Source organism: Ictalurus punctatus, chromosome 6, assembly GCF_001660625.3.
Source record: "Ictalurus punctatus breed USDA103 chromosome 6, Coco_2.0, whole genome shotgun sequence".
NCBI lineage: Eukaryota > Metazoa > Chordata > Actinopteri > Siluriformes > Ictaluridae > Ictalurus > Ictalurus punctatus.
In genome coordinates, this window is record NC_030421.2 from 9,434,591 (window position 1) to 9,459,084 (window position 24,494).

The 24,494-nt window shown below is 36.0% G+C and overlaps 1 protein-coding gene across 1 annotated transcript; it reads right to left on the reverse strand.

Annotated features, from left to right (window-relative positions):
* Positions 1-8,784: 8,784 nt before the first annotated feature.
* LOC128628710 (collagen alpha-3(VI) chain) lies at positions 8,785-24,382 on the reverse strand. Its single transcript, XM_053680838.1, has 10 exons — positions 23,984-24,382; positions 23,718-23,820; positions 22,878-23,579; positions 22,688-22,778; positions 22,498-22,556; positions 22,021-22,281; positions 19,259-19,339; positions 14,172-14,231; positions 12,928-13,116; positions 8,785-9,703 (listed from the first exon to the last, which is right to left on the reverse strand). The coding sequence occupies exons 1-10, from the start codon at positions 24,380-24,382 to the stop codon at positions 9,660-9,662; spliced, it is 1,989 nt and encodes a 662-aa protein (XP_053536813.1). The 3' UTR covers positions 8,785-9,659.
* Between the last annotated feature and the right edge of the window lie 112 nt (positions 24,383-24,494).

The following is a 24,494-nucleotide window of genomic DNA, read 5'->3' on the forward strand; positions in this document are numbered from 1 at the left end:
ATGGTTTAGTTTCTTTAACTCCCATCCGTTATATGACATAATCGTATAAATCTGTAGGTGTTTGAATTTACATATGCGTTATCACCACCAGATGACTCCAGATGTGTTGACTAATTTTATTCAGTGTGTAAGGTACTCTCTGCATTAGATCTATGCCGGGGAAATGTTTGCCACAGAAACCTACTGGAAGCAACAAATGGTGCCCTACATGCATTGGGTCACCTCTCTCTGAAAGTAAACAAACGAAGCAGTCAAATAAACAGTAGTGAAGACACTTGCCTTATATGGAGAGTTATCCTAACCTTACATCCTTCATAATGAATATAATTATGACCATTATCCATTCATTTCCATGTGTTTGTTATTTGTGTATATATTATTACTTTCTTACACAAAGTTTTATTTTATACATTATAACTAAAAACAACAACCTATTAATAAAGCAAGGTATTAGTAAGTGACTTTGACAAACTGTTACAGTAGAGCAGTAGTTACAGTAGTGCAGTGGGTAGTATTGGTGATTTACTAATCCAGAGTCCTGGATTTGACACATTTCTCCTTGTGTCTGCATGGGTTCCTTTGGCAGATCCAAAAGAAAATATTGTAACTGAAAATTACTATAAATATTCAGTAGTTAGTACCTACTAAAAGTTGTCGAAGGAAGGACAACCAGTGAACCAGCGAATGGGTCATGGGCTCTCAATGCTCACTGATGCACATGGTGAGCAAAAGCTAACTCGTCGGGTCTGATCCAACAGAAGAGCTACTGTAGTACAAATTGCTGAAAATGTTAATTCTGGCTATGATAAAAAGGTGTCAATACACACACTGCATCACAGCTCGTTGCGTATGGGGCTGCATAGCTGCAGACTGGTCAGAGTGCCCATGCTGACCCCTGTCCACTGCCGAAAGCATGTTCAATGGGTAAGTGAGCATCAGAACTGGACCATGGAGCAATAGAAGAAGGTGGCCTGGTCACGTTTTCTTTTACATCATGTGGACAGCCAGGTGCATATGTGTCGCTTACTTAGGGAAGAGATGGCACCAAGATGCACTATGGGAAGAAGGCAAGCCGGCAGAAGCAGTGTGATGCTCTGGGCAATGTTCTGTTGGGAAACCTTGGGTCCTGGCATTCATGTGGATGTTACTTTGACATGTACCACCTACCTAAACATTATTGCAGACTAATTACACCACTTCATGGCAACGGTATTCCCTAAAGGCAGTGGCCTCTTTCAGCAGGATAATACACACTGCCACACTGCCACATTTACAGTCCCCTCTGAAAGTATTGGAACAGCAAGGCCAATACTATTGTTTTCACAATACATTAAAGATATTTGGGTTTGAGATCAAAAGATGAATGTGAGATAGATCAGAATTTCAGCGTTAATTTCCTCATATTTAAATCTATATGGGTTAACTTAGAACATGGAACCTTTTGTTTGATCCCACCCATTTTTTCAAGTGAATATTGGAAAATGTGATTGATAGATTTTTTTTTTTTTATTGCTGCCCAGGTGTGCCCCATTAAATTGATTGTTTAGAGTTAACAGCACTGAATGTCTACTCTTGGTTTGAGCCCTGGGTTTCACTTATGAAGACTGCATTTGTTGTTAAAAAGGATAAATCAACAGAAGGTCAGAGAACTATCTATGGGAGATAAGCAAGCCATTTTGAAGCTGAGAAAAGAGCAAAAGTCAACCTGAGCCATTGCACAAGCATTGGGCATAGCCAATACAACAATTTGGTATGTCCTGAAAAAGAAAGAAACCAGACATGGAACAGGTCAGCCAAGGAAAACAACAACAGCTGATGACAGAAACATTGTGAGAGCTGTGAAGAAAAACACAAAAACAACAGTCAGTGACATAACCAACAACCTCCACAGGGCAGGGGTGAAGGTATCACAATCCACCATTCGAAGAAGACTTCAAGTGCAGAAATATAGAGGCCATACCACAAGATGTAAACCACTCATCAGCAGTAACAATCAGAAAGCCAGACTAGAATTCACAAAGAAATACATCAAAAGATGAACCAAGTTCTGGAACCAAGATTAACCTCTGCTAAAGTGATGGAAAGGCCAAAGTATGGAGAAAGAAAGGATCTGCTCATGATCCAAATCATAGAAGCTCATCAGACAAGCATGGTGGAGGTTGTGTTATGGTTTGGGCTTGCATGGCTGTTTCTGGAACAGGCTCGCTAGTCTTTGTTGATGATGGAACTCATGATGGTAGTAGCAGAATTAATTTAGAAGTCTACAGAAACAATCTGTACTCCAATTTACAGAGAAATGCATCCAAAATAACAAAGGACTTCATCAGGGGGAAAAGTGGAAGGTTTTAAACTGGTCGAAAAATCAACAGACCGTAACCCAGTTGAACAGCATTTCACCTTCTGAAGAGGAGACTGAAGGGAGAAACCCCCCGAAACAAAAAACAACTGAAAGAAGCTGTGGTAAAAGCCTGGAAAAGCAAAAAAAAAAAAAAAAAAAAAAAATTTCAACAGTTTGATGATATCAGTGCATTGTAGGGTTGATGCAGTTATTGAAAACAAGAGATATGCAACCAGATTTTAAGTGTTATTTACTTTAAGCATATCTGTTCCTTTACTTTTGTTCTAAGTTGTTTAACACATTTAGATGTAAATATCAGAAAATGAAAGCTGAAATTATGATTTACCATCTAATTCATCTTTTGATGTCAAACCCAAATATATTTAGTGTATGGCAAAACAGTAGAATTCGCTTTGCCAATAATTTCAGTGGGGACTGTATGTATTTAAAAATCTATATAAAGTAAAACTACACCAAGCCAATATTTGGTTTGACCACCTCAGTTCTCATAGGAAGACTGTCATGTTTTATACGTTTTATAAGAAAGTCAGTTGGTTAGTTTTTGTTTCAAGCATTTTTGGAGAACATGCCCCAGTTGTTCTGGAGACTTTTGCCCATCTCACTTGCTTCTGTTTCTATAGGTAAAATCCCAGCCAGTCTCAATAATGTTTTCATCTGAAAATGGGTATTTTAATTAATGTAAAAAAATGCTCCATATATTTAATTATACAGTATACAGGAGCATCTAAAAATTTGAATATCGTGGAAAAGTTAGTTTTTTTTCTTCCGTAATTGAATTCAAAAAGCAGAACTTTTATATATTCTAGATTTATTACACATAAAGTGAAATATTTCAAGCCTTTATATATTTTAATCTTGATTACGGCTTACAGCTCATGGAAATAAAAAAATCCAGTATCTCAAAATATTAGAATAAAGAATTTATAATACAGAAATGTTGACCTTCTGTAGAGTATGCAATTTATGCTCTCAATAATTGGTCGGGGCTCCTTTTGCACAAATTACTGCATCAATGCGGCGTGGCATGGAGGCGATCAGCCTGTGGCACTGCTGAGGTGTTCTGGAAGCCCAGGTTACTTTGATAGCAGCCTTCAGCTCGTCTGTATTGTTGGGTCTGTTGTCTCTCATAGATTCTTTATGGGGTTCAAGTCAGGCGAGTTCCCTGGCCAATGAAACACAGTAATACCATGGTCAGCAAACCACTTACTAGTAGTTTTGACACTGTGGGCCAAGTCCTGCTGGAAAAGGAAACCAGCATCTCGATAAAACTTGTGAGCACATGGAAGCATGAAGTGCTCTAAAATCTCCTGGTAGATGCTGCATTGACTCTCGGTCAACACAGTGGTGCAACACCAGCAGATGACATGGCACCCCAAATCATCACTGACTATGGAAACTTCACACTGGACTTCAAGCAACTTGGATTCTATGCCTCTCCACTCTTCCTCCAGACTCTGGGACCTTGATTTCCAAATGAAATGCAAAATTTACTTTCATCTTCCCCATGATTGTGGTTGTGTACTGAACCAGACTGAGAGATTAGAGGTTCAGTAAACCTATGTGGGTATTTTGAGTTAAATAGCTGATTAGAGCTCTTCTCAGGTCGACATTTCTGTATTATAAATTCTTTATTCTAATATTTTGTGATACTGGATTTTTTATTTCCATGAGCTTGTAAGTCGTAATCATCAAGATTAAAACAAACAAAAAGGCTTGAAATATTTCACTGTAATGAAACTAGACTATATGAAGGTTCCACTTTTTAAAATTAAATTATGGAATAAAACAAACTTTTCCATAATATTCTTATTTTTTTAGATGCTCCTGTATGCAAGTCCTGTACATGGGCGTCAAGTGACTTCACATTTCTCGAAAGAGTAGGCCACAGCCCAGATAAGAAAAGAAGTCTGGAAATGTAAGCAGAGGTAGCATATGTGGATCATTACTCTGTTTGGGAGTGTGTATGAATTCACAGTGTCACTAGGTGTAATTTTATCCATATGCTGTATGGATCCCTTACTCCTTTGACTAGCTTTTAAGCATGGCAAGTTCTTAAACCCCAAATAAAACTCGAACACTCGGAGTGAATGTGTTTGTAGCATTTGAACAAAGAACAAAACCTACCAAAATAGCAGAACATTTCCATAATGTAGCATGTGACCAATTCCCAGGCCTAATGGTTACCAAGCAACAGCACCACACAGCTTAAAAAAAAGTCACAGATCGGTTCAATGTGTGTTTTATGTGCAATCTTGGCCACAAAAAACTACACCAAGATTCTACATATATTGTGTTTTTAATCAAGAATAATCATGTGCATTCACTCAAAAGGCTGGATTCTGCATTCTCTTGTATAGTGTGTTTTGGCTAGTTTAATTTGTTGTCTTCTAAATCTGCACATCTGTTTACATGGTGTTTATAGCTAATTAGTTTTGTCTATTTAATGGAGGATGATGTCCACACATGTTGTGACTGCCTACACCAAAACAAGATATCTCCTTATAATGCTACAGATTTAAGTATAAATCTATTAAACAGAGAATATACTATTTCTTTTTTTTATTTAATATTTTATATGCTCTTTTACTGCCTTTAATGAATGAACAACCTGTTGTATAAGCTAAGCTTTTTTCTTTCTCAGATATATGCACAAACACATGAATATCCAATAAGAAGTACAAATGGTTATAGTCATGTGTAATGTCTGTAAAATGTTGAAGGTATTTACAGAAGGTATTTACACTTTACAGGATCATGAGTGCCACTTGATCAGTGTTTCAGCTCGTTGAGGGGGTGACTGGAGGAGTATAAAAGAAAACAGAGTTCTCCAAACAAGGGAGAGACAGAAAGACACTAAAAGCACTTCCACAGAGAGACTGTCATTTATTGGTCCCAGTGTTATGCTATTTGTATGCTTGTGTTAAGGTGAAACACTAAAAATATTCTGTGTGTTTCTCTGCTGGCCTCTGTGTGTGTCTCAGGTTAGTACATTGAGTGTGTGAGTAGTAATTTAACAAGTCAGTTGAATGTGTTCGTTATTTGTTGGAAATAGCTTATATTGTAAATAGTGTATATAGTTGTATATAGTGCCAGGCCATGTGCCAGTTTTCTTTTCTCATCTTTTGTTTTTGTGTAATATATTGTTAGAGATTTTTATGGTGGGATGATATGTAGAGAGAGGGATGCCATTGAAGACCCTTGTTTATTTCTGTTTCTGATCAGAGAGTGAATGAGGAAAGTCTCTGTGTCTTTATTTTCTCTTTTATTTTTGATTATATGTAAAGTATTTCCAAAGGACTTTAGAAATAACCTTTTGTTTGTTGTTTTGACCTTTTTCCCCTCCTGAAGCCCTGTTTGTCTCTATCCCAGTTGTAAAACTAAAACTTGTTACATTTTATTTAAATCCCTTAAATCTGGTGTCACTGTGCTTTGTGCCTGCCCTGGAACTTCTCTCTCTCTCTTTCTCTCTTCACTTTTTTTGTTACCCTCCTTTTGGATCCCTAGACTTGGAAAGGGGAACGTAACATTAGACTTATTTGATTTAAAATCTAAAGTAGTGTAATGTCAGAGATCAAAAGTAGATTTCTTCTCTGTCTGGAGACAGTAAATAAATAAAGTACTTAAAGCTTTGTGAGATCTGCGAAAAGCCAAAATGCCTGTGCAATGAGTCATGATTCAGAGGCCTGGAGGAAGTAGGAATGAACAGATGCACTGCAGAAAGAAGACCAATTTCTGATGATAACGGTTTAAATAGGGGAGAATGTTGTTATGTAACAGTATTTGCCTTTTGATTTCTTATTTTTTGGATGTCAATTACATTACAGCAGAAAAGCTCTTACCATGAGCAATGCATTTGTACCTCTCTTTTGCATCATTGCTAGCCCTGAATGACTAAATAGATAAAAACAATATTTGATTTCTTTTATTTGTTGAAAAGCCAAATTATATAATAGTTAGAACTCATACCTAAATATTTGTATAAACTACCACACTCAAAGTACATTTCTATATGCGTCCTTATATTTGAATTAGAACTCTTGGACGTTGTATTATAATTGAAATATTGGGTGAAGTATTTTAATCTTTGGTTTGCAAAGAATACATATAAAGGTGTAAGATTTATCATTTGACTCCTTAGGGTGGGCACACGGTGGCTTAGTGGTTAGCACGTTAACCTCACACCTCCAGCGTCTGGGGATCGAGTCTCGCCGGGGCTGTGTGTGCGGAGTTTGCATGTTCATGTTGATACTTCCGATAGGCCAATACAGGCAATGACAAATTATTATTATTATACCACTAAGTAATTAATGAATCATGGAAATAATAATAAATCAGTTAAGTTAGGTACTTTTTCTCTTGCTGCTCCCCTTAAATGAGATGTTGAGGAATACCATCAGATTGTTGTATTCAGAACATAAAATAAATTCATCGGCATGCACTGATAAACTTATTGAATTATTTTATTTTATTTGTAAGTAAATGTAAACATTGTGTTGTGTTGGCTATTAACAACAAAGTGCCAGTAATATTCTCAGTATCAGAGAATAAACTCCCGTGTTTAATTATTATGGTAGTATCATTTACCTGCCCCATACATCACATAACAAACTGTGGGTGGTCGCTTCACGTGTCCATCAGATGGTCTCTTCCTGTTCATGTGAGCTTCAATGTGGCTCTAAATTCTTGTGAAGCAAATGGGCACAGCAGATATGCAATGAAAAGGAACACTATAATTGGACAAAATACAGTAGGTAGCAATTGGGCACGCTATATTGTTACATATTCGAAAAACTCGTTACTGGAAAAGCTACACTATTTCTAAAACGCTACTGAAAAATTTGTTAAATTAGTAGCGTCGCTACTTTTACTTAGTTACTCCCCATCACTGCAAGTGGCATAGCTTCATAAATACCCACAAGCCTTTTTCAAACTCAAATCATAAGACTTTTGACTTTCATAACATTTCAAATGAGATTATATGAGATTTATGTCAGTATACATTATTTTCGCTGATTATCAAGAGATAAGAAGTACATTCCCTCTAATTTCATATACGTTTCCTCATAGTTAAACATCTTAATATTCTGTTCTACTTTTGAAGGTTTTTCTGTTTTATCTTCTATTTTTATTTGGCATGGGGGTGGCATGGTGGTGCAGCAGATAGTGCTGAAGCCTCCCAGTTCCAGTGTTCCTTGTTTGACTTCACGTTAGTGTGTGTAGGGTGTGCTCCCATTGTGCAAAAACTTGCCGGGAGGCATATTGGCTATGCTAGACTGCCCCTAGGTATTAGTGTGTGTGCATGGTGCTGCTTATCTGAATCAAGAGGAATCACTGAGATTGTTGTTTGTTCCTGCTAGAGCTGTATCATGCATGTCTCACTGGAAAGAGACCCCAGGGTAGACCCACGACCTGCTGGATAGATTATGTTTCACAGTTGTCTTCTGAGCAACGAGAGTGTGGGAAAACAGAGTAGGCTAGATAGGAAGAGTATGTTGTAAGAATTTTATGAGTAATTTAGTTTCAGATTTGACTAACCCTAGACACCCAGTGTTTTATACCTAGCACACAGCTTATGAGTGAGACAGGTGGAAAAGAAGTGAAGGATTTAGTAGTAAGTAGATATGTGTTTCATCTTCATTTTAATGATACTGGTGGCTATGACTATAGGTAATGGCACCAATAGTGATATATAAATATATAATAAACAGTAGCAGTCCCAGAAAGGACCATGGGAAACCATAAAGATAAGGGGCTTTGTGGGATTTAAATTTGCTTAATGACACAAAATTATTGAAAGGCATCATCTAAACCAGGCTAGTACACTCTTGGAGATCCCCAAATGAGACTTTGTAGGTAAGGGAGGAGGAAAATAGCCATTTACTATACTAAAGGTAAAAGTAAGATTGAAGCTTACATCTGACACTGTGGCTGTATGAGGAAGACAGAAAATCTAGGCTGTTGGCTTGGTTTGGCTCAGCAATTTGCTCCTCCCAAAACCGCAGCCTGACCATATTTATTTTTTTGATTTTTAAAATTTATATCATGCAAGTCATCAGTCATGAAAAAAAACATGCTAGAAGAGAGAATAATCAATGGGAAATACACTATACAATATATGTTAAATAAAGTGTTTTTCCATATCATTTTATTCTCCTTGTAAACTTCATCTGGCTCTCATTAATCCATTTTTTTTGCTAAGTACCAGAGCCATCAAGTGTTCACCATAAAAGGACATTCCTCTTAAAATGAGTCATTACTTTAACAGTCCAGCTCAACACAAGCTGTGGAACAGATTTTTTCCACAGTTCTCAAACAGACCAGCAAATACACCGTAATGGCAAAAAGCACTCTCATCCTGTCTGAGGTATGCTATGTCACAGATTCCATCAGCACTTAATTAGTCAGAAAAGTAAACTAGACCAAAGTATAATATAAAGACTAATTTATTAATGTCTTCTGATTTCTTTATGAAACACAAAAGTGAAAAAACCTGTACCTTGTCAACACACACACACACACGCACACACACACGCACACACATCAAAAATAAGTCTTGATTGACAAGCACACTTAATCAGTTTACTTCTTTTTTGCACATCTGTTCCAGTATTTAAAAGTATTTAAAGTATTTAACAGTGGTGACCTTATAGTTAGATATGATGATCTAATGATGATTTAGTTTTTGAGACTGCCAAATTCAGTTCAATGTATAAATCATAATATTCAGGATTGGATTCTTTTAATGAGAACATTTCGATCTTTTATGAATGAGTGTGGTTCCAACATCTGATCAGAGAATGAAAAAGAAGCTTTGTGCAAACAAGCAGTGAAAGCATAATGAGGGCACTTGAGAGTGCCTTTGTGAGTTAAACATACATTAATTACTAAAAACTAGGCAAACAACAACAAGAACAACAACAACAAGGTGATCCCTATAACCCACAAAAGATATAATGATAAGCTTTCATCAAGCAGTTCATACATGTGAAGGAAAAAACAGCAATAACAAACATCTTTTGTCCTGGAATTTAGCTATTTAGACATTGTACTGTATTTCTGGGGAAAATGGACAACAAATGAACAAACAAATAACTATCTAGCACCAGTACAAAAATATCATGCAACAACCTGTTTGGCTTTTTTTCAAAAAAAAAAAGAAAATTAAAATGACAAATTTTCACTTGTTAAATGACAAACTGTCAATGTTAAAGGTTTCCTCTGGCAGATTCCAGTGCAGGCAACTTGGTTTTCATAATTTTCCCTTAGAGGTGAACCTTGAATCATCATCATCAGTGTCCCTTTATGTTCTCACTGCAGCAATGACAGGTGCCTGCTTAACAGCGGCTGTTGAAGAAAAAAACCTTTAAATTTGTTTGCTCATGTAACATCTCATGTATAAATATAAATGCATAAAAATAAATGACTGCATTTGGTTGGTATGGAGAGCTTTAAAACTGTGGAAATAATGACAAATAATGACAACTAAACCTTTAGACACCTTTGACCTCCTGAGTGTTTTACATACATTCCATTAGTTATACAATGTGACGTGGTCGTCTCAAATGAACCCCTCTTGTTCTAGTGTAAATTAACTGGTCTAATCATTCACATTGATGTTCTTTAATTATGACTATGTGTACAGCAATAATATAGAACCATTCCAACTGTGTGCTTAAATACACTTATTGGACATTGTCAACTTATGTAAGAGCCACTTCATTATTACTATTTTTAGATTTATTTAAAAAAGTTTTTTTTATTTAATTGCACAATCTTTAAAAATACAAAAAAGCTTATTTTATACACAATCCTCTCTTTATGAGATTAAAAGAAATGTTAAAAACATTTGTCATCTTTACTGAACTCTTAGCTATTGGGCTTTTTTTCATGTTAGTCTAATTGTCTGAGTGGGGGAAAAAATCCACTCAATGTAATGCCTTAATTGTATCATTTTTTTCTGTCAATTCATTTAATGACCAAGAAAAAAAAATGCTCCACAGAAAGATCTATGAATTTATTTATCTAGTAATACAAAATACATTTTTATCTCTATCTTTATGCACTATCTGTGTAATCGACCAATACCAAGATTTGTAATTGTCATTATCTGCCATTGCTCTGGTCAATATTTACACTCACAGGTTTGTATTCAGTGTTGGCATCTTAAGTCCTAATTTATATTTTTGCAAGAAAGTTACACACATGCATAAACAGATTTTCTGGGATCTAGAAATTACCAAACCTCTGAGGTTTCCAGATTTTTCTTGAGTAGACATATCAGACTGAGTTTTTCAATAGATTTTACACCACTGCATTTAAAAAAAGGACACTTCGATTTACATGCATTGAACATGAATAGAGCTAAAAAGTCTCATTTACCAACAAACATCACTGTGAAAGGCCATGCAAAAAAAACGTGCAATTGCAACTTCGCCAATTCACCAATATTCTGTTTGAAAACAAACAAACAAGCAAAAAAACTTTAATGGACTTTAAAATTAATATTATTAATTAACTGATCGTGCCATATTTAATATTGGCTTCAAATACATTTCTTTTTTTTTTCTTTTAAAGTATTTGCAACCCAAAGTATAAATTACAGCAATTACATACTGTAGTTACATCAAATGTGTCACAGTGGAGCTGGACCACTCCTCCCTCAAGCTGATAGTCAGAATCATGCTTAACCTTGAGACAAACTCCACTAGAGCATGTGAATACAGATGTGCACCATTTTCATTTAATTAACTCTGAAAAGAAACTATGGTAAGTGCATGCATGAACATATTTTGAATTTGCAGCTCCCAGTACCCAATACCCTGATTCCATAGTGTCTAGCTTCTACAGAGTCAAAAGAATAATCAGCTTTAAAATGGATGTAATTAACAAATCATTGTTTTTTTTGCCAGTCCAAATATGTGACTTGCTGTTGTCTTTGAAATTGTGAAATGATACATCTCCATTGTTGCACAGTATTTTTGATAGAAAACATATGTGCATGTGCAAATGTCCTGCCAACCTGGAAACACTCACACAGCCTTCATAACTGACTCACGTTTTCATCACGTCCAGGGTAAACAAATAAATGTGCTGCCTTGCGGCATTAATTACACTACACAAGACTCTATGTTTGTTCCCTGCTACAAAAGAGTGGAAATTTATGTTCAGTGACCAAATTAAATCGGTGGCCAAATTAATCAGTGTAAGTGGCAGTTTATGGAAAGACATCTCTGAAAGGGTGGTTGTTTGAAAAATAGTAAAACAAATATTCGACAATCAACAATCAAATTCTGTGTTTAATTCCTGTCCAAACAGGTGAAACAAATGTTAACATAAAGTCACGTTACGATCCATGACAATGGTAATATTTTATCTAAATTTCTCTTTTTCATTCATCTTTTTCTTTTTTCATCATTTGCTTGCACATACTTTTAATAACTTTGAACATCTTTTACTTTTCTATATAGGCACATTAGCAGTGTGTTAAATAGATACTTACAGTTTTTTCCTCAATTGTTTATATTTAAAATAGTGACTCAAAACTACACACTGTTAATGCCACTGGTCATAGCACTTTTTCAGTTTTTACTATTTTCTTACAATCTGAAAGCTAAAGCATATTTTGCAAAGCACTAATCGCAACAGTCATTGCAGAGGACATGCTGGTCAAAACAGAGTGTACTTAATTTAATTAGCTTAAATACTTAAATGTTTGTAGAAGAGGCCAGTGCAATGTGTGATTTCAGTACGAGTACCTATGTCAGTAAAATTTCTGAAATTGTGAAAGTGAACACCTAAATATGAAAATGCACACCTGATGTAAATCCCACACTTCACAGGAATAGACTAAATCATTATAGTAACACCATAAGAACATACAGTATAAGTGTAGTGTTAAGAGCAAAGTCATAATGGAGAAAGAGACAGGTGCCAGAATGGGATGAGAATTTGGGATAAAAACACGTTCTTGGATGTTTTGGATATTTCTAGACTTAGATCTACTTTCTTGTTGTTTAAAAAAAAAAAAAAAAAAAAAAGCTTTTTCTATTGTTCTACTTTCAGAAAGTTTTGCTCATTTTTACAGAAAATAGCAAAATGATCTGCCAATAGAATAAGAACATTTAAATCTCGAAATTAGTTAAAATGACTAGAAATAGGTATTGTTGGTTTATTGTAATCTTTTAATTGGAAATAACAGACACATTTGACTATATTTAAGAAACTTTAATTTGCTAAGTCATATTTTGCATTGCGAGAGGAGTGAACAGAGGAGAAAACATAGGGAAGGCAAGGCATCTAAATACTTCCCCTGAGATCTGCACCAATACTGTACTACCCCGTTGTGTGGCACAAATGGTGTGGTGTTATGAGAAATGCTTATCCTGTTTTAGGAACTGTGCTTAGAATCTTGAGAACAGGGTTCAGAAAATGCAGCTGTGTGATTGAGAGGTATCACTTTCTGGATATTGCAAAATCATGTTTAATATCACATTTAAAAGCTTATGATCAAGTTTAGCCTTCAAGTATTTCACCCAATTCTGGAAGTCATTTAGAGTTATATGTCTCACCTGCTTTTCCACATGCTTTTTCACACTCCTTTTGTGTGTCAAAACGATTCAGGTTGCCACCGCAGCCTCCATACCAGAATCGTGTACAGCTATTGTTGACGGGGTCATAATGCCATTTAAGTACAAACTTAGCGCAGGCGCCTTCTTCTTTGGGAAGTTTACAGATGTCCACCACTGAAAGCTGTGCAGCTGTTTGAAGAGAGCAGCAGACTAGTGTGAAATACCAATACCGATAACTTTAAGACATTCAGACAAAAATGGGCAAGAAAACGGGGCAACGGGGTCAGGACATGCATACCTACTAGCCTCGTCAAACTACAGACACATTTACATGCAGTTTTATTGCAATATCATTAAAAATGTTGTGGTGAATAACTAGGGATACTGAAAATGATTTTAGGATTAGCTTCAAGGCTTAGTAATCAGGGTTGAATTTGTGGACACGTATTGTAAAGCACTAAATATTTCAGGGAAAAAGAAGACTAGAAATTATTGTGGGGAGATGACATCTGAATGTCAAGCTCCTCTTACTCCTCCTCAGACAAAATTTACTGATTCATACCACTCCTGAAAGATTCTCCACAAAAACAACCATTTGAACAAAAAATATTTAATTATTTGAGGATAGCTTGTCCCATCCACTAAAAATGTCTTTTCAGTGAGCAGGCATTATTTTTTCCAGAAGCAATAACGAGATTTAAGTGGTGCATGAGAGCATAGAGAGATTATTGTTAGGTATGGAAATGCATGGAGGTTCCAAAATTATTTTTGTACCTTTTCTTAGTGAGTCACTAAGTGACTCATGAAATGAGACTTAGCACAACTTTAAACTGCATTTAAAAACTGAAAACTCAGATTGCTAGATGACATAAAATCAAACATGCAGAAAAAGTAATAGGAAACAGGCTAGCTAATGTTTTAGAAACATATTAGAGGAAAAAAGTTATGATTTTTCTGTGTAGACAAGCTCATCATAATGTCTAACACCTTTGCTTTTCATTTCAAAGCCAATATTATATAAGCAGTGTGCATCACATCACTCATGCAAACAAAGTAAAACCTTCCCCTGTGTGAATGCACAATGCATATAAATATTATATTAGGCTAGCAAGACTTCTAATCATAGGCAAAGGACTGAATTCAATTGAATTTTGCATTAGGAAAAAAACAAAACAAAAAATAAACAAACAAACAAAAAAACGTTCAATGCTTATTATAATTGTAAATGGCAGAGGCAGACTAACCTGGAGCTGGAGGGTCCTCTGATTTGATCTTGTCCACATTCTGCTGTGGCTGATGGTCCACTGTGGGAGTCAGGAAAAAACATATTTATATATTTTAGATTGACTATATTAAATTACTTTGGGAAATATTATAAAAAATAATTTTAATGATTTAGGCAACCTAATTTCTCTTACATTTGCACTGTCCCATTTGAGTTGTTGCAGTGTTACTGCAATGTTTCACTATAAGTCACTACAGACTACAGTATCTTTAATTTGATTAAATATTTGCTATCTTATGCTGCTCTGGCGCAACTCAGCACACCCGCATATACTTTTAACTGTATACGCTCCACGTAAGGCTCTCCAAAATCTAAGTTTCCTAGGTAATCTCTGAAGCGCTTGGTTCAGTGGGGCAAAAAACACCTACCTGTTTTGATGCAGTGTTTAAGGCATTGTGCCTCAGTCTCAAACATATTTTCATTTCCTCCACAACCTCCATACCAGAACAGGGCACAGAATCCATTCTTTTTGTCAAAGTACCACTTAGCCTCATAGTCTTTGCATGGTAGTCCAGTGTCAAAGTCAAGTGAGCATGGGTCTGCAAACTCATTAACTAGAACATGCAAAAAATGAGGTGTTAGATTATGAAAAGGAGTGTGTTAGTGATGTCAGTTGAGTTTTCTATATTAAGAACATTTAATTGTAACAAGAACATTTTACCTATAATAGGTAAAATGATTTGCATTTAGATGAGCTGAAATGCTCGCTATGTGTTAGCTTGGTGTAACTTTCTCTGAGCATTTGTTGTAAGTGTTCAGTAAAGGAGTCACTGTGACTTTTCTGTAGAAATCTTGTCAATCGATTTTCATGATCAAAATGGATTTCTATGTCTGATTTGATGAAACATATGATTTCTCACACATTTAAATCCTGGCCCATATGGTAATGTTCATACATACGATCAGAGATACAGAAAACATGAAATAGAACCAATAACGATAGGGTTTTAAAATATAATTCTGAGATGAAATAAAAGTTTTTTAAAAAATATATAGCTGTTTCCATGGACCTGTACAATCAAGGAATACACATATAGTCCCCTCCAAAAGTATTTGAGCAGCAAGGCCAATTCATTTTTTACTTTTTAGCTATATATGAGACATTTGGGTTTGAAATCAAAACATGAATATGACACAAAAGATTAGCATTTCAGCTTTCATTTCCTGATATTTACATCTAGATGTGTTAAACAACTTAGAACATGGCACTTTTTTGTTTGAACCCATCCATTTTTCAAGTGATTAAAAATAATGGAACATATGACTGATAGGTGTTTTTTGCTGCCCAGGTGTGCCCTGTTAGATTTCTTGTTTAAAGACAATGGGCTTTGCCTGTGAAAACTGAATTTCTTGTTAAAAAGAATAAACCAACATGAAGACCAGAGAGCTGTCTATGGGAGAAAAGCAAGCCATTTTGAAGAAATTTGATCAGAGCTATTGCACAAGCATTGGGCATAGCCAATACAACAATTTAGAATATTCTGAAAAAGAAAGAAATCACTGGTGTAAAGAATGAAATCAGAAGTCTACAGAGAAATGCTGTGTCTACAGAGAACTTCATCATACAACAAGACAATGACCCAAAACACACTGCTAACACAACAAAAGGGAAAAAAGTGGAAGGCTTTAGACTGGCCAAGTCAACGACCAGACCTTATCTCAATTGAGTAGCATTTCACTTCCTTAAGAGGAGACTGAAACCCTCTAAAACAAACAACAACTGAAAGACGCTGAAGTGAAAGCATGGAAAAACATCACAAAAGAAGAATACAAAATTTTGGTGATGTCAGTGGGTCACCAGCTTGATAAAGTTTTTGGAAACAGGGGATATGCAACCATATATTAAATGTTTTTGACTTTAAGACTATCTATTCCAATATTTTTGCTCACCTAAGAAATTGGGTGGTCTACCACCAAAGGTGCAGTGTTGTAAGTTGTTTAAACATTTAGATGTAAACATCAGGAAATTAAAGCTGAAGTTCTGATCTATCATTTCATATTCATCTTTTGATCTCAAACCTAAATGGCTTCAGCGAAAAGTAAAGAATTGGCCTTGCTGTTCCATTACTGTATAAGGTATATCAGAATGTTGAATGAGTGTTAACTTTCAGCTCATCTCAATCCACCTGATCACATGACAGTGAAAATGAGATTAATAATTGTGTTTCATTTTACAAACATGTTAAACAAAATCTGCTATCCATTAGCACAAGGTATATACATCATGCAGCAAACCCACCATCTGAAACCATCTGTTTATTGTGAGTACTGAGAGGACATAAAGCATGCAGCCTAAAAAGATAAAGATTTTTCTAGGTTATTGCTGTAATATGTTAGTTGTTTCAAAGCTATTAAGAAATGTTAGCCTTTCTTCTGGCCAAAGTTAAAAAACGAACGAACAAACAAACAAACAAACAAAAACCAGAGTGCTGATAGGCTAATGTGTTGTTGATCCACATGGAGAATGAGCTCTGCTCTGGTATGCCTGATGCCTCTACCACAGAACACAGCTGGTGGGAAAGTCATGAAAAGTCCAGAGTTTCACCTTTTGAAATTAGGTTTTATAATGCAAATGTTAATTATATAGTAACCATGCTGATTTACTGTTATGAATTGCTACTCATAATTCTTTTTGTCTGTTTCAGGCAGCATTTGAGATTAAACACACAGGTTCAAGAACCTATAAACTTTTTGGGAAAATATTAAAATATAAAACTGTTAATGCTCATTGTAAGACAACCAGTGTTATGGATGTGATACTGTGCTGCATATCATGGGACAGTCCCAAAAAACTGAAGGTTGGCTCCACATGCCACACAAATTAAATTAAAGTTTATTTATACAGTATTTTTTAACAGACATTACTATAAATCACAACAAAATAATACCCTCCCACTTTTGGCTCATCCCTTGGGTCATCCCTCCACTGATCATGACGATGATTTAGCAGTTAAACAAATGAAAACCTTAACAAAAAGATTCTGGGAGAGAAGGTAAGCATTTTCTTAGTTGAGACCAAAGAGGCTACCAAAAGAGTGAACTTTTTGGGCAGAATAACAGTCGAGCAAATGCTATTATAATAAGCTATTTCTCATAAGCAAGCCACAGTTAACATTGGCTAAAATTACTAAAGTGAATGTTCACTTCTATTGATCAGGCGATTGTGGTTCTAAGCTTTTCCCTCATACATTTTAAAGTGAAGATTTAACATGTAATAAAATACAGTATCTTACATGCATCTACAGTTTCAAGAAAAAGTTTCAAAAAGTTTCTGAACCCTATGGACTTACCAGGGTATTTGCATTGGTTATTCATAAAAAATGGTCTGATCATTATCTGCCAAAATTACAGACAAACACAATCTAACTAAACTAATAATACACAAACAGCAGTACTTTTCAAGTCTTTATTGACAATCTCCACCAAACATTTCCTGTAGCTGCTTATAAGTCTGGCATAATGATGATGAGGAATTTTGGACCATTCCCCCCTAGAAAACTATTTCAGTTCATCAATATTTTAGGGCTGTCTTGATTGAACAGCCCTCTTCAGGTCATGCCTCAGCATTTCAGTTGGGTTAAGGTCAGGACTCAGACTTGGCCACACCAAAACATGAATTTTCTTCTTTTTCAGCCATTCTTTAGTTGATTAACTTGTGTGCTTTTATCACTGTCTTGTTGCATCACCCAAACTCCCTTAAGCTTGAGGTCATGGACTGTTGCTCTGATATTCTCATGTAAAATGTCTTCATACAGTTTTGAATTCATTGATCTCTCAGTGATTGTAAGGTGTCCAGGTCTTCAGGCAGCAAAGCAGTTCCAAACCATGATGCCCCCTGCACCATTCTTCACAATTGGGATGAGGTTTTGGTGTTGGTGTGCTGTGCTAAGCTTTTTTCCTAAAAACATAGCATTGTACTTTTTTGCCATTGAGGTATGGTTTACACTAATCAACTGTTCTTCAGAAGAACAGATTTGTCAGTAACCAGACTTCGTGTGTCTTTATTAAAAGTGCAAAGCACCTGTACAACCCACATTTCCAATATCTTCTCCTTAACCGAAACACCTGACTCCAGTTAGCTATTGGAGAAGTTGTTAGCACTTACTTTTTCTCAGCTTGTACTGTGAATTATTACTCAGTATGCCCGATAAAGATCTGAAAACTACTACTGTATGTGTGTTATTAGTTTAGTCAAATTGTGTATATAATTGACTTAGATGAAGATCAGACTACATTTTGTGAGTAATCAATGCAAAAACCACTGTAATTTCAAAGGGTTCACAAATTTTCTTGCAACTCTATGTTTACTAACAAACAACATACTGTTTATAGCCTGTAACTTTCAAGCACTTTACATTAATTACATTTTATTTCTATGGCCGCTGCTTTACGACAGGTTCAACAAAATGTGCTACACATGCTATCACCATATTTGAAATGTGAATAATGATTTACAAAGACATTTGTTTTTGTTTCTTAAGAGGTTACTTATGAAAATCTGGTGTAGAATTCTTAAAAATTGTCCAGGAAGATTTGTGAGTGATAATGTTGAGTTTATTAGTTATGTAACCATGAACACCACAAGATCTGATTTTGACATTTAAAATGAAAACTCAGGAAACAACCTGACATGCAGTTCACAGTAATTTAAGTCCAACTGATGTCCAAATTTGGACGTTAAAATTGAGATAAATTAGGAAACACACCACACATTTTTTTGTACTGATAGCTATTCAATTGCTATAAGATTTTATATAAATTTTGCCTTGCTGGACAAAACCAGGACAAAGAATATATTTACAATATATCTATTGAATATTTTTTTTGTACTACATACCAATCACACACTGACTTTACAAGCTAAGTGAGAGAAATAAAGTCTAAAGTTGAATTTAGTTAATCCATGAGTTTATTTAATAATAGTAAATATAGCAATATAAAAATGGTTGCTTGCTCTGACTGAATATCAATATAGGCTGACCTAATACATTTTCTGAGCCAATAAACTGGCAAACAAACAATGACCATGAAACTGAATTTACTCACCAGTTTCTGGCTTACTCAGTGGTGCCGTTGTCACTACCCCTGTCACTTCCCCTTTGGCAACAAATGCAGGCTCCTCTGCTTCTGTTGAAGTACAAAAAGATTTTCTCAATGTCACTATAACAGTATATGCCTAACAGTGGTGTACAGCTGTATGCAAAGGTTTGGGCACCCTTGGCCAAATAAGATATTTTGTAGATTTTTTAACTTGAAAAGCAGTACACTTCCTCTGCAGGTAGGAAGATATTTCAACAGTTGAAGTATGCAAAACAATATTTAAATAAGCCAGAAGAAATTTGGAAACAAGTACTGTTGACTGAAAAAATTTAAATGGAACTCAATCATCACAGGTCTGTTTGGGGGAAAAAGCATTGTAAAAAAATGAACACCTTGCCAACTGTTGAGCATGGAGGAGAATTCTATTGCACTTTGGGGTTGTGTGGCAGCCAGTGGCACAAAAAACATTGGACAGGTAGCTAAAAGAATGGATCCCAGTAAATAAGCATTCAAAACATACCTCAAAATCCAACATTAAGTATTTCAAGAAATTCAAGCTAGACCTTTTGGAATGGCCCTCCAGTCCCCTGACTTGAACATCATTAAAAAATATATATATGTTTGTACATCTTTAATGTACGTCATCGGCTCATACCAAAAAGTAATATGGTAATATCTTCTACATATAATCTGACATACCCTTTGAACATAAGTTTCTGACTCTGAATATGGTTTATACCCTACATACTGTTCTGTTAGCATTTGGTATGACTAGCTTACAAAATACAGTGCCCTCCACTAGAGATGCACCAATGTATCGGCCAATAATCGGTATCGGCCGATAAAGGCAATGTTTCATGCTATCGGCCGTTGGCCGATAGTTTAAAAACATTAGATGATCAGGGCCGATTATATCCTGTCAATCAAAAGAGGGCGGGAAATCACATCGTATTCGTGCTGTGTGTAAAGATGATGTCTCTTATGTGGAATTGCATTAGATGACAATGACAACAAAACTGCAATTTGTAAGCTCCACACTGCAAAAATTTTACAGTATTTTACGGATTTTTTCGGTGTGCATTATAATGATATTATAATGAATGAGTGCTTTTACGCCAGGTGCTGCAGCAGTGAAGCGGGAGTTTCGGCATTGAGTAAATTTTTTTTTTTTTCCCACACTGCTCGAGCTGCTTGTGCTGAATTAAAGCTCCAGTACACTGTTGAAAGATTTAAATGAAGATGAGTTGACAAAAAAGGTGTATATTGCACAGAAAAGAATATATATAGAATAGTATGTTTCATATCCAGTTAATGTTAATATGAGTTAATATCATCAAAAAAAAAGTTTATATTATATATTATCAGTTTGATGTTCAGTGATGAAGTAGAAATGCTTTTGTTTGTGGTGAGTGAATGTGGGACTAACAGGAGGTTTTTAGAATTCAGTCAATGTTAATATGAATTAATAACATTTAATAAGTTAAGAAATCTTAATTTAATCCTCAGAATTTAGTTAATGTGTTTTCTGGTTATGAGACCAGTTACTATGAAACAACTTTTTGAAATGGAGAGAATAAAGTTTTTATTTGCATTTCCTTCAGAATTGTGGAATTAATTATTATTAATTTAAAAGCAGGTATAAAAGGCAGACCCACCAAACTATTGGTATCGGTATCGGCATCGGCCCATATCACTCTGAATAATCGGCTATCGGTAACGGCTGAGAAATCTAGTATCGGTGCATCTCTACCCTCCACTAATATTGGCAAACTTGGTAAATATGACCAAAGAAGGCTGTGAAAAATTGTCTTTATTGTTTAACCTTTTGATTGTTTGTTAAAAAAAATCACAAAAATACTCTGCTCACATGGATATAAAACAACTGCAAACAAAACACAGGTTTATAAAAAAATATATCTTTGTTAAATATAGGTGTGCAGCAATTATTGGCACCCTTTTAGTCAATAGTTTGTGCTACCTCCCTTTGCCAAGACAACAACTCTTAGTCTTCTCCTATAATGCCTGATGAGGAGAATACATAGCAAGGGATCTGAGTCAATTCCTCCACAGGATCTCTCCAGATCCTTCAAATTTTGAGGTCCACGCTGGTGGACTCTCCTTTTCAGTTCACCTCACATGTTTTCTATGGGTTTCAAGTCAGGGGACTGGCTTTTGCTATATTCTTATAGCCACTTCCCATTTTGCGAAGCTCAACAACCTTTTGCCGCACATCACAGCTACATTCCTTGGTCTTACCCATTGTTATGAATGACTAAGGGAATTTGGCCTATGTGTTACCTCATATTTATAGCCCTGTGAAACAGAAAGTCATGGTTGAACAATTTCCTGTTCCGAGTCACCCAGGTGTACTAAAAAATGTAAAATATACTTCAAATATATTTTTCTCATATGAATTCATAGGGATGGAAATAATTGTTGCACACCTATATTTAACAAAGATTTTTTTTGGATAAACCTGTGCTGTGTTTGCAATTGTTTGATATCAATGATAGCAACAAAAGATCAAAAGGTTAAACAATAAAGACAATTTTTCACATTGCTTTTTCACAGTGCTGCATTGTATGCTGTTTCTACCTTACAAAATATGCTGTTTTTTCCTACAAAAAATAGTAAATCCATCAAACTTTATCTTGTAATTCACATGACTCAAATGTAAAGCCACCTGGAACGCAGATGTAAAATTTAATAGTCACAATAGTATTGAAAATAGGAGCAGCAGCAGATTTTATATGACATCATAAGCTTACTTGTCGTAATTATGCCTTTGTAGGTGTTGGTAAGCTTTTGTTTAAGACTGTGGCCAATGACTACAACATGATAGGTTTGACTGGGTTCCAGGTCCTGGAGTGTAAGATGGGAACCGGTCACGTTCCTCTGCAGTATTACACGATGATCTTTTAGGTGGGTCACTGTAACTTCATGGTGTGCTTTTGGATCATCATTGACCCACAACAAAGTGAAACTATTGGAGGTAACATTGACTAGATGCGGGTCCTCAGCATTTACTTCTGGGAACACACAAGCAAAGACAGACAATTGTTCTTATTATTTTTTATTAATAGTTTATCTTTCTCTAGTTCCAGGCCTTGTTAGTAGTGATGTATACACTGCATTATTATTAAACTACTGATCAAGGCAGTTCAGGGAATAGCTCAGATTTAATATCACATAACCATCATTACATGACCAACAGTAACTATACATTCATTACTAAATGTCCAAACCTTTAAGCTTTTGTTCCTTATCTTCCTTCTGTTCCTGCTCATTATGTTTATTGTTTTTCCTAGAATAAAATGTTGTATAATAGTAGAAAATAAGGATTTAGTAGTACAAATAAAATGTTAATAATTCATAATTCTAAATATTATGGGCATGAGGTACAAATTGTATGAGGAGTACTGTCAGAAGGCTTACTTGTAAGTGTTTTGCGACCTGACTGGTTGGTCACTTTGGTACCACTGGCAGTGCTTTGAGACTTCAGCAGACATGTAGAAGGCATTCTTCACTGCAGAAGAATGTTTCAAAACATTTGTTTCAAAAACAAAGAAATTGTAAACTTGATAATTGATTAACTCATATTATTCTGTTAAAGAGTTATACTTACAACTAAGGTACTTGGGCAGTAGTTGGGCAAACCTCTGAAGGTGGTCATCATAGAAGCTTAGTGGTCCATCTACACTCTTGTAGAATACATCGGAAGGTTCACTAGCCACTTGGGCCAGGATACGAGCATCACCAGCACTGAACTGCTTACCCACTCCTATCACCACAATGAAATAACCTTTGCATTTGACATCAATGGCAGCCTTCAGCAACTTCTCCTCATTCTCTTCCACTGGTCCAGTCACAAGCAGAATGAGCACCTTCAGCTGGCGTGGATGTGGTGCTTTCTCAAACACATGCTCTGCTGTACTCTCCAGAGCCGCTGCCAGAGCACGGCCTCCTTCAAGTTGGTGCACCTTGTCCAGTAAGAAGCTCTGGATATCATGAACTGACTTGTGGTCTGTCAGGCCAAATGCCATGCTAAAAGGAATACTGCTATCATTGTACAAATATTCATATGGGCAATGCTGAACCAATGCAACTCTAGCATGATGGGCACTTGTGGCTGGTTCCATTGATATCTCCAGCTGATTCACCATGTGAGCAATATACCGTTTCATTTCTGTAAAGACAGTCGGCCAAGTGCTTTCAGAGCTATCAATAATGAAAGCCATATCAACATCTAAGTCCGTGGGCGAGGCCCTTCTTTCCCTAGTGCTTGGGGAAGGCTTAAAATCACACAGCTGATTGGGAGTGCAGATGTCTGCAGAAAAAATAAAACAAAACAGTCCTTTCCATTACACTTTGCTCTATGTTCGAGTTTTCAAGCTACCATATATAAACCATGCATATAAGGTGGATGATTGTAGGTTAAACTGCAGTGCATATGACATGGTTTTACCTAGGCAGATGTGGCAGTCAATTATCTCCTTAATTATTGTGTTGTAATTTTCACTGCCTGGAGAGGGTAGGTCCTTGAAATAGGCTAATATGGTGTTATTTACCTGAAAGAGAAAAATATGAGAGAGTGAAAAGAAAGCTAGGATAGTCCAAACATATTCTGTAAGTAAGTTTAATGATAAATAATTTCTAGCTGTGCACTGTAATTAGTTTTAAACAAATTTATTTGAATTTTCTTGTTTGAGTTCTTGGTTTTACTGCCCCCACCTGCAAGAATTTTTTTGGCGGACGAGGCATGAGGACGACAGTGGTGATTCCTGCATCGTAGAGTCGCAAAGCAGCATTTGTGAACTCTGTTGTGAGGTCCACCGGGTCATTCACAAAGAATACAGCCACCTTGCGCACCAAGAAACCACTGCGCACCCTCTTAAAGGTGTTTTGGGCCAAAAAGTTCATGGCTGTTTCCAAGTTGCGCTTCTTATTTGTCCTCAGAGTCTGCAAGCCTTGCACCCGTTCCAACAATGCACGTTTTTTCAAGGCGTCAGAAAAGCGTATGTCAGTGGTTATCTCACTGTTGTAGAGTGTCAGGGCCACTCGAGCTCCTCGTGGACAGTTGCTCTCAGTGATGGTAATGTTATTCAACAGACGGAGTATAATGTCCTTCATACGGTCAAAATTATTCTTTGATACACCGGTTGATACATCCAGGGCAAAGCCCAGCTCGGTGGGATACAAGGGACATTCTTGAGCTCCTGAACAACAGATAGTGCCATCATTT

What these genes read in the sequence shown, in the direction of transcription:
- LOC128628710 (XM_053680838.1), bottom strand. Translation starts at nt 24,382, where the DNA reads ATGAAGGACATTATACTCCGTCTGTTGAATAACATTACCATCACTGAG. An exon ending in TGACTGCCACATCTGCCTAG is followed by an intron (nt 23,580 to 23,717) that starts GTAAAACCATGT and finishes TTTTTTCTGCAG; the next exon opens with ACATCTGCACTCCCAATCAG. An exon ending in ACTGAGTAAGCCAGAAACTG is followed by an intron (nt 14,232 to 19,258) that starts GTGAGTAAATTC and finishes TGACTCCCACAG; the next exon opens with TGGACCATCAGCCACAGCAG.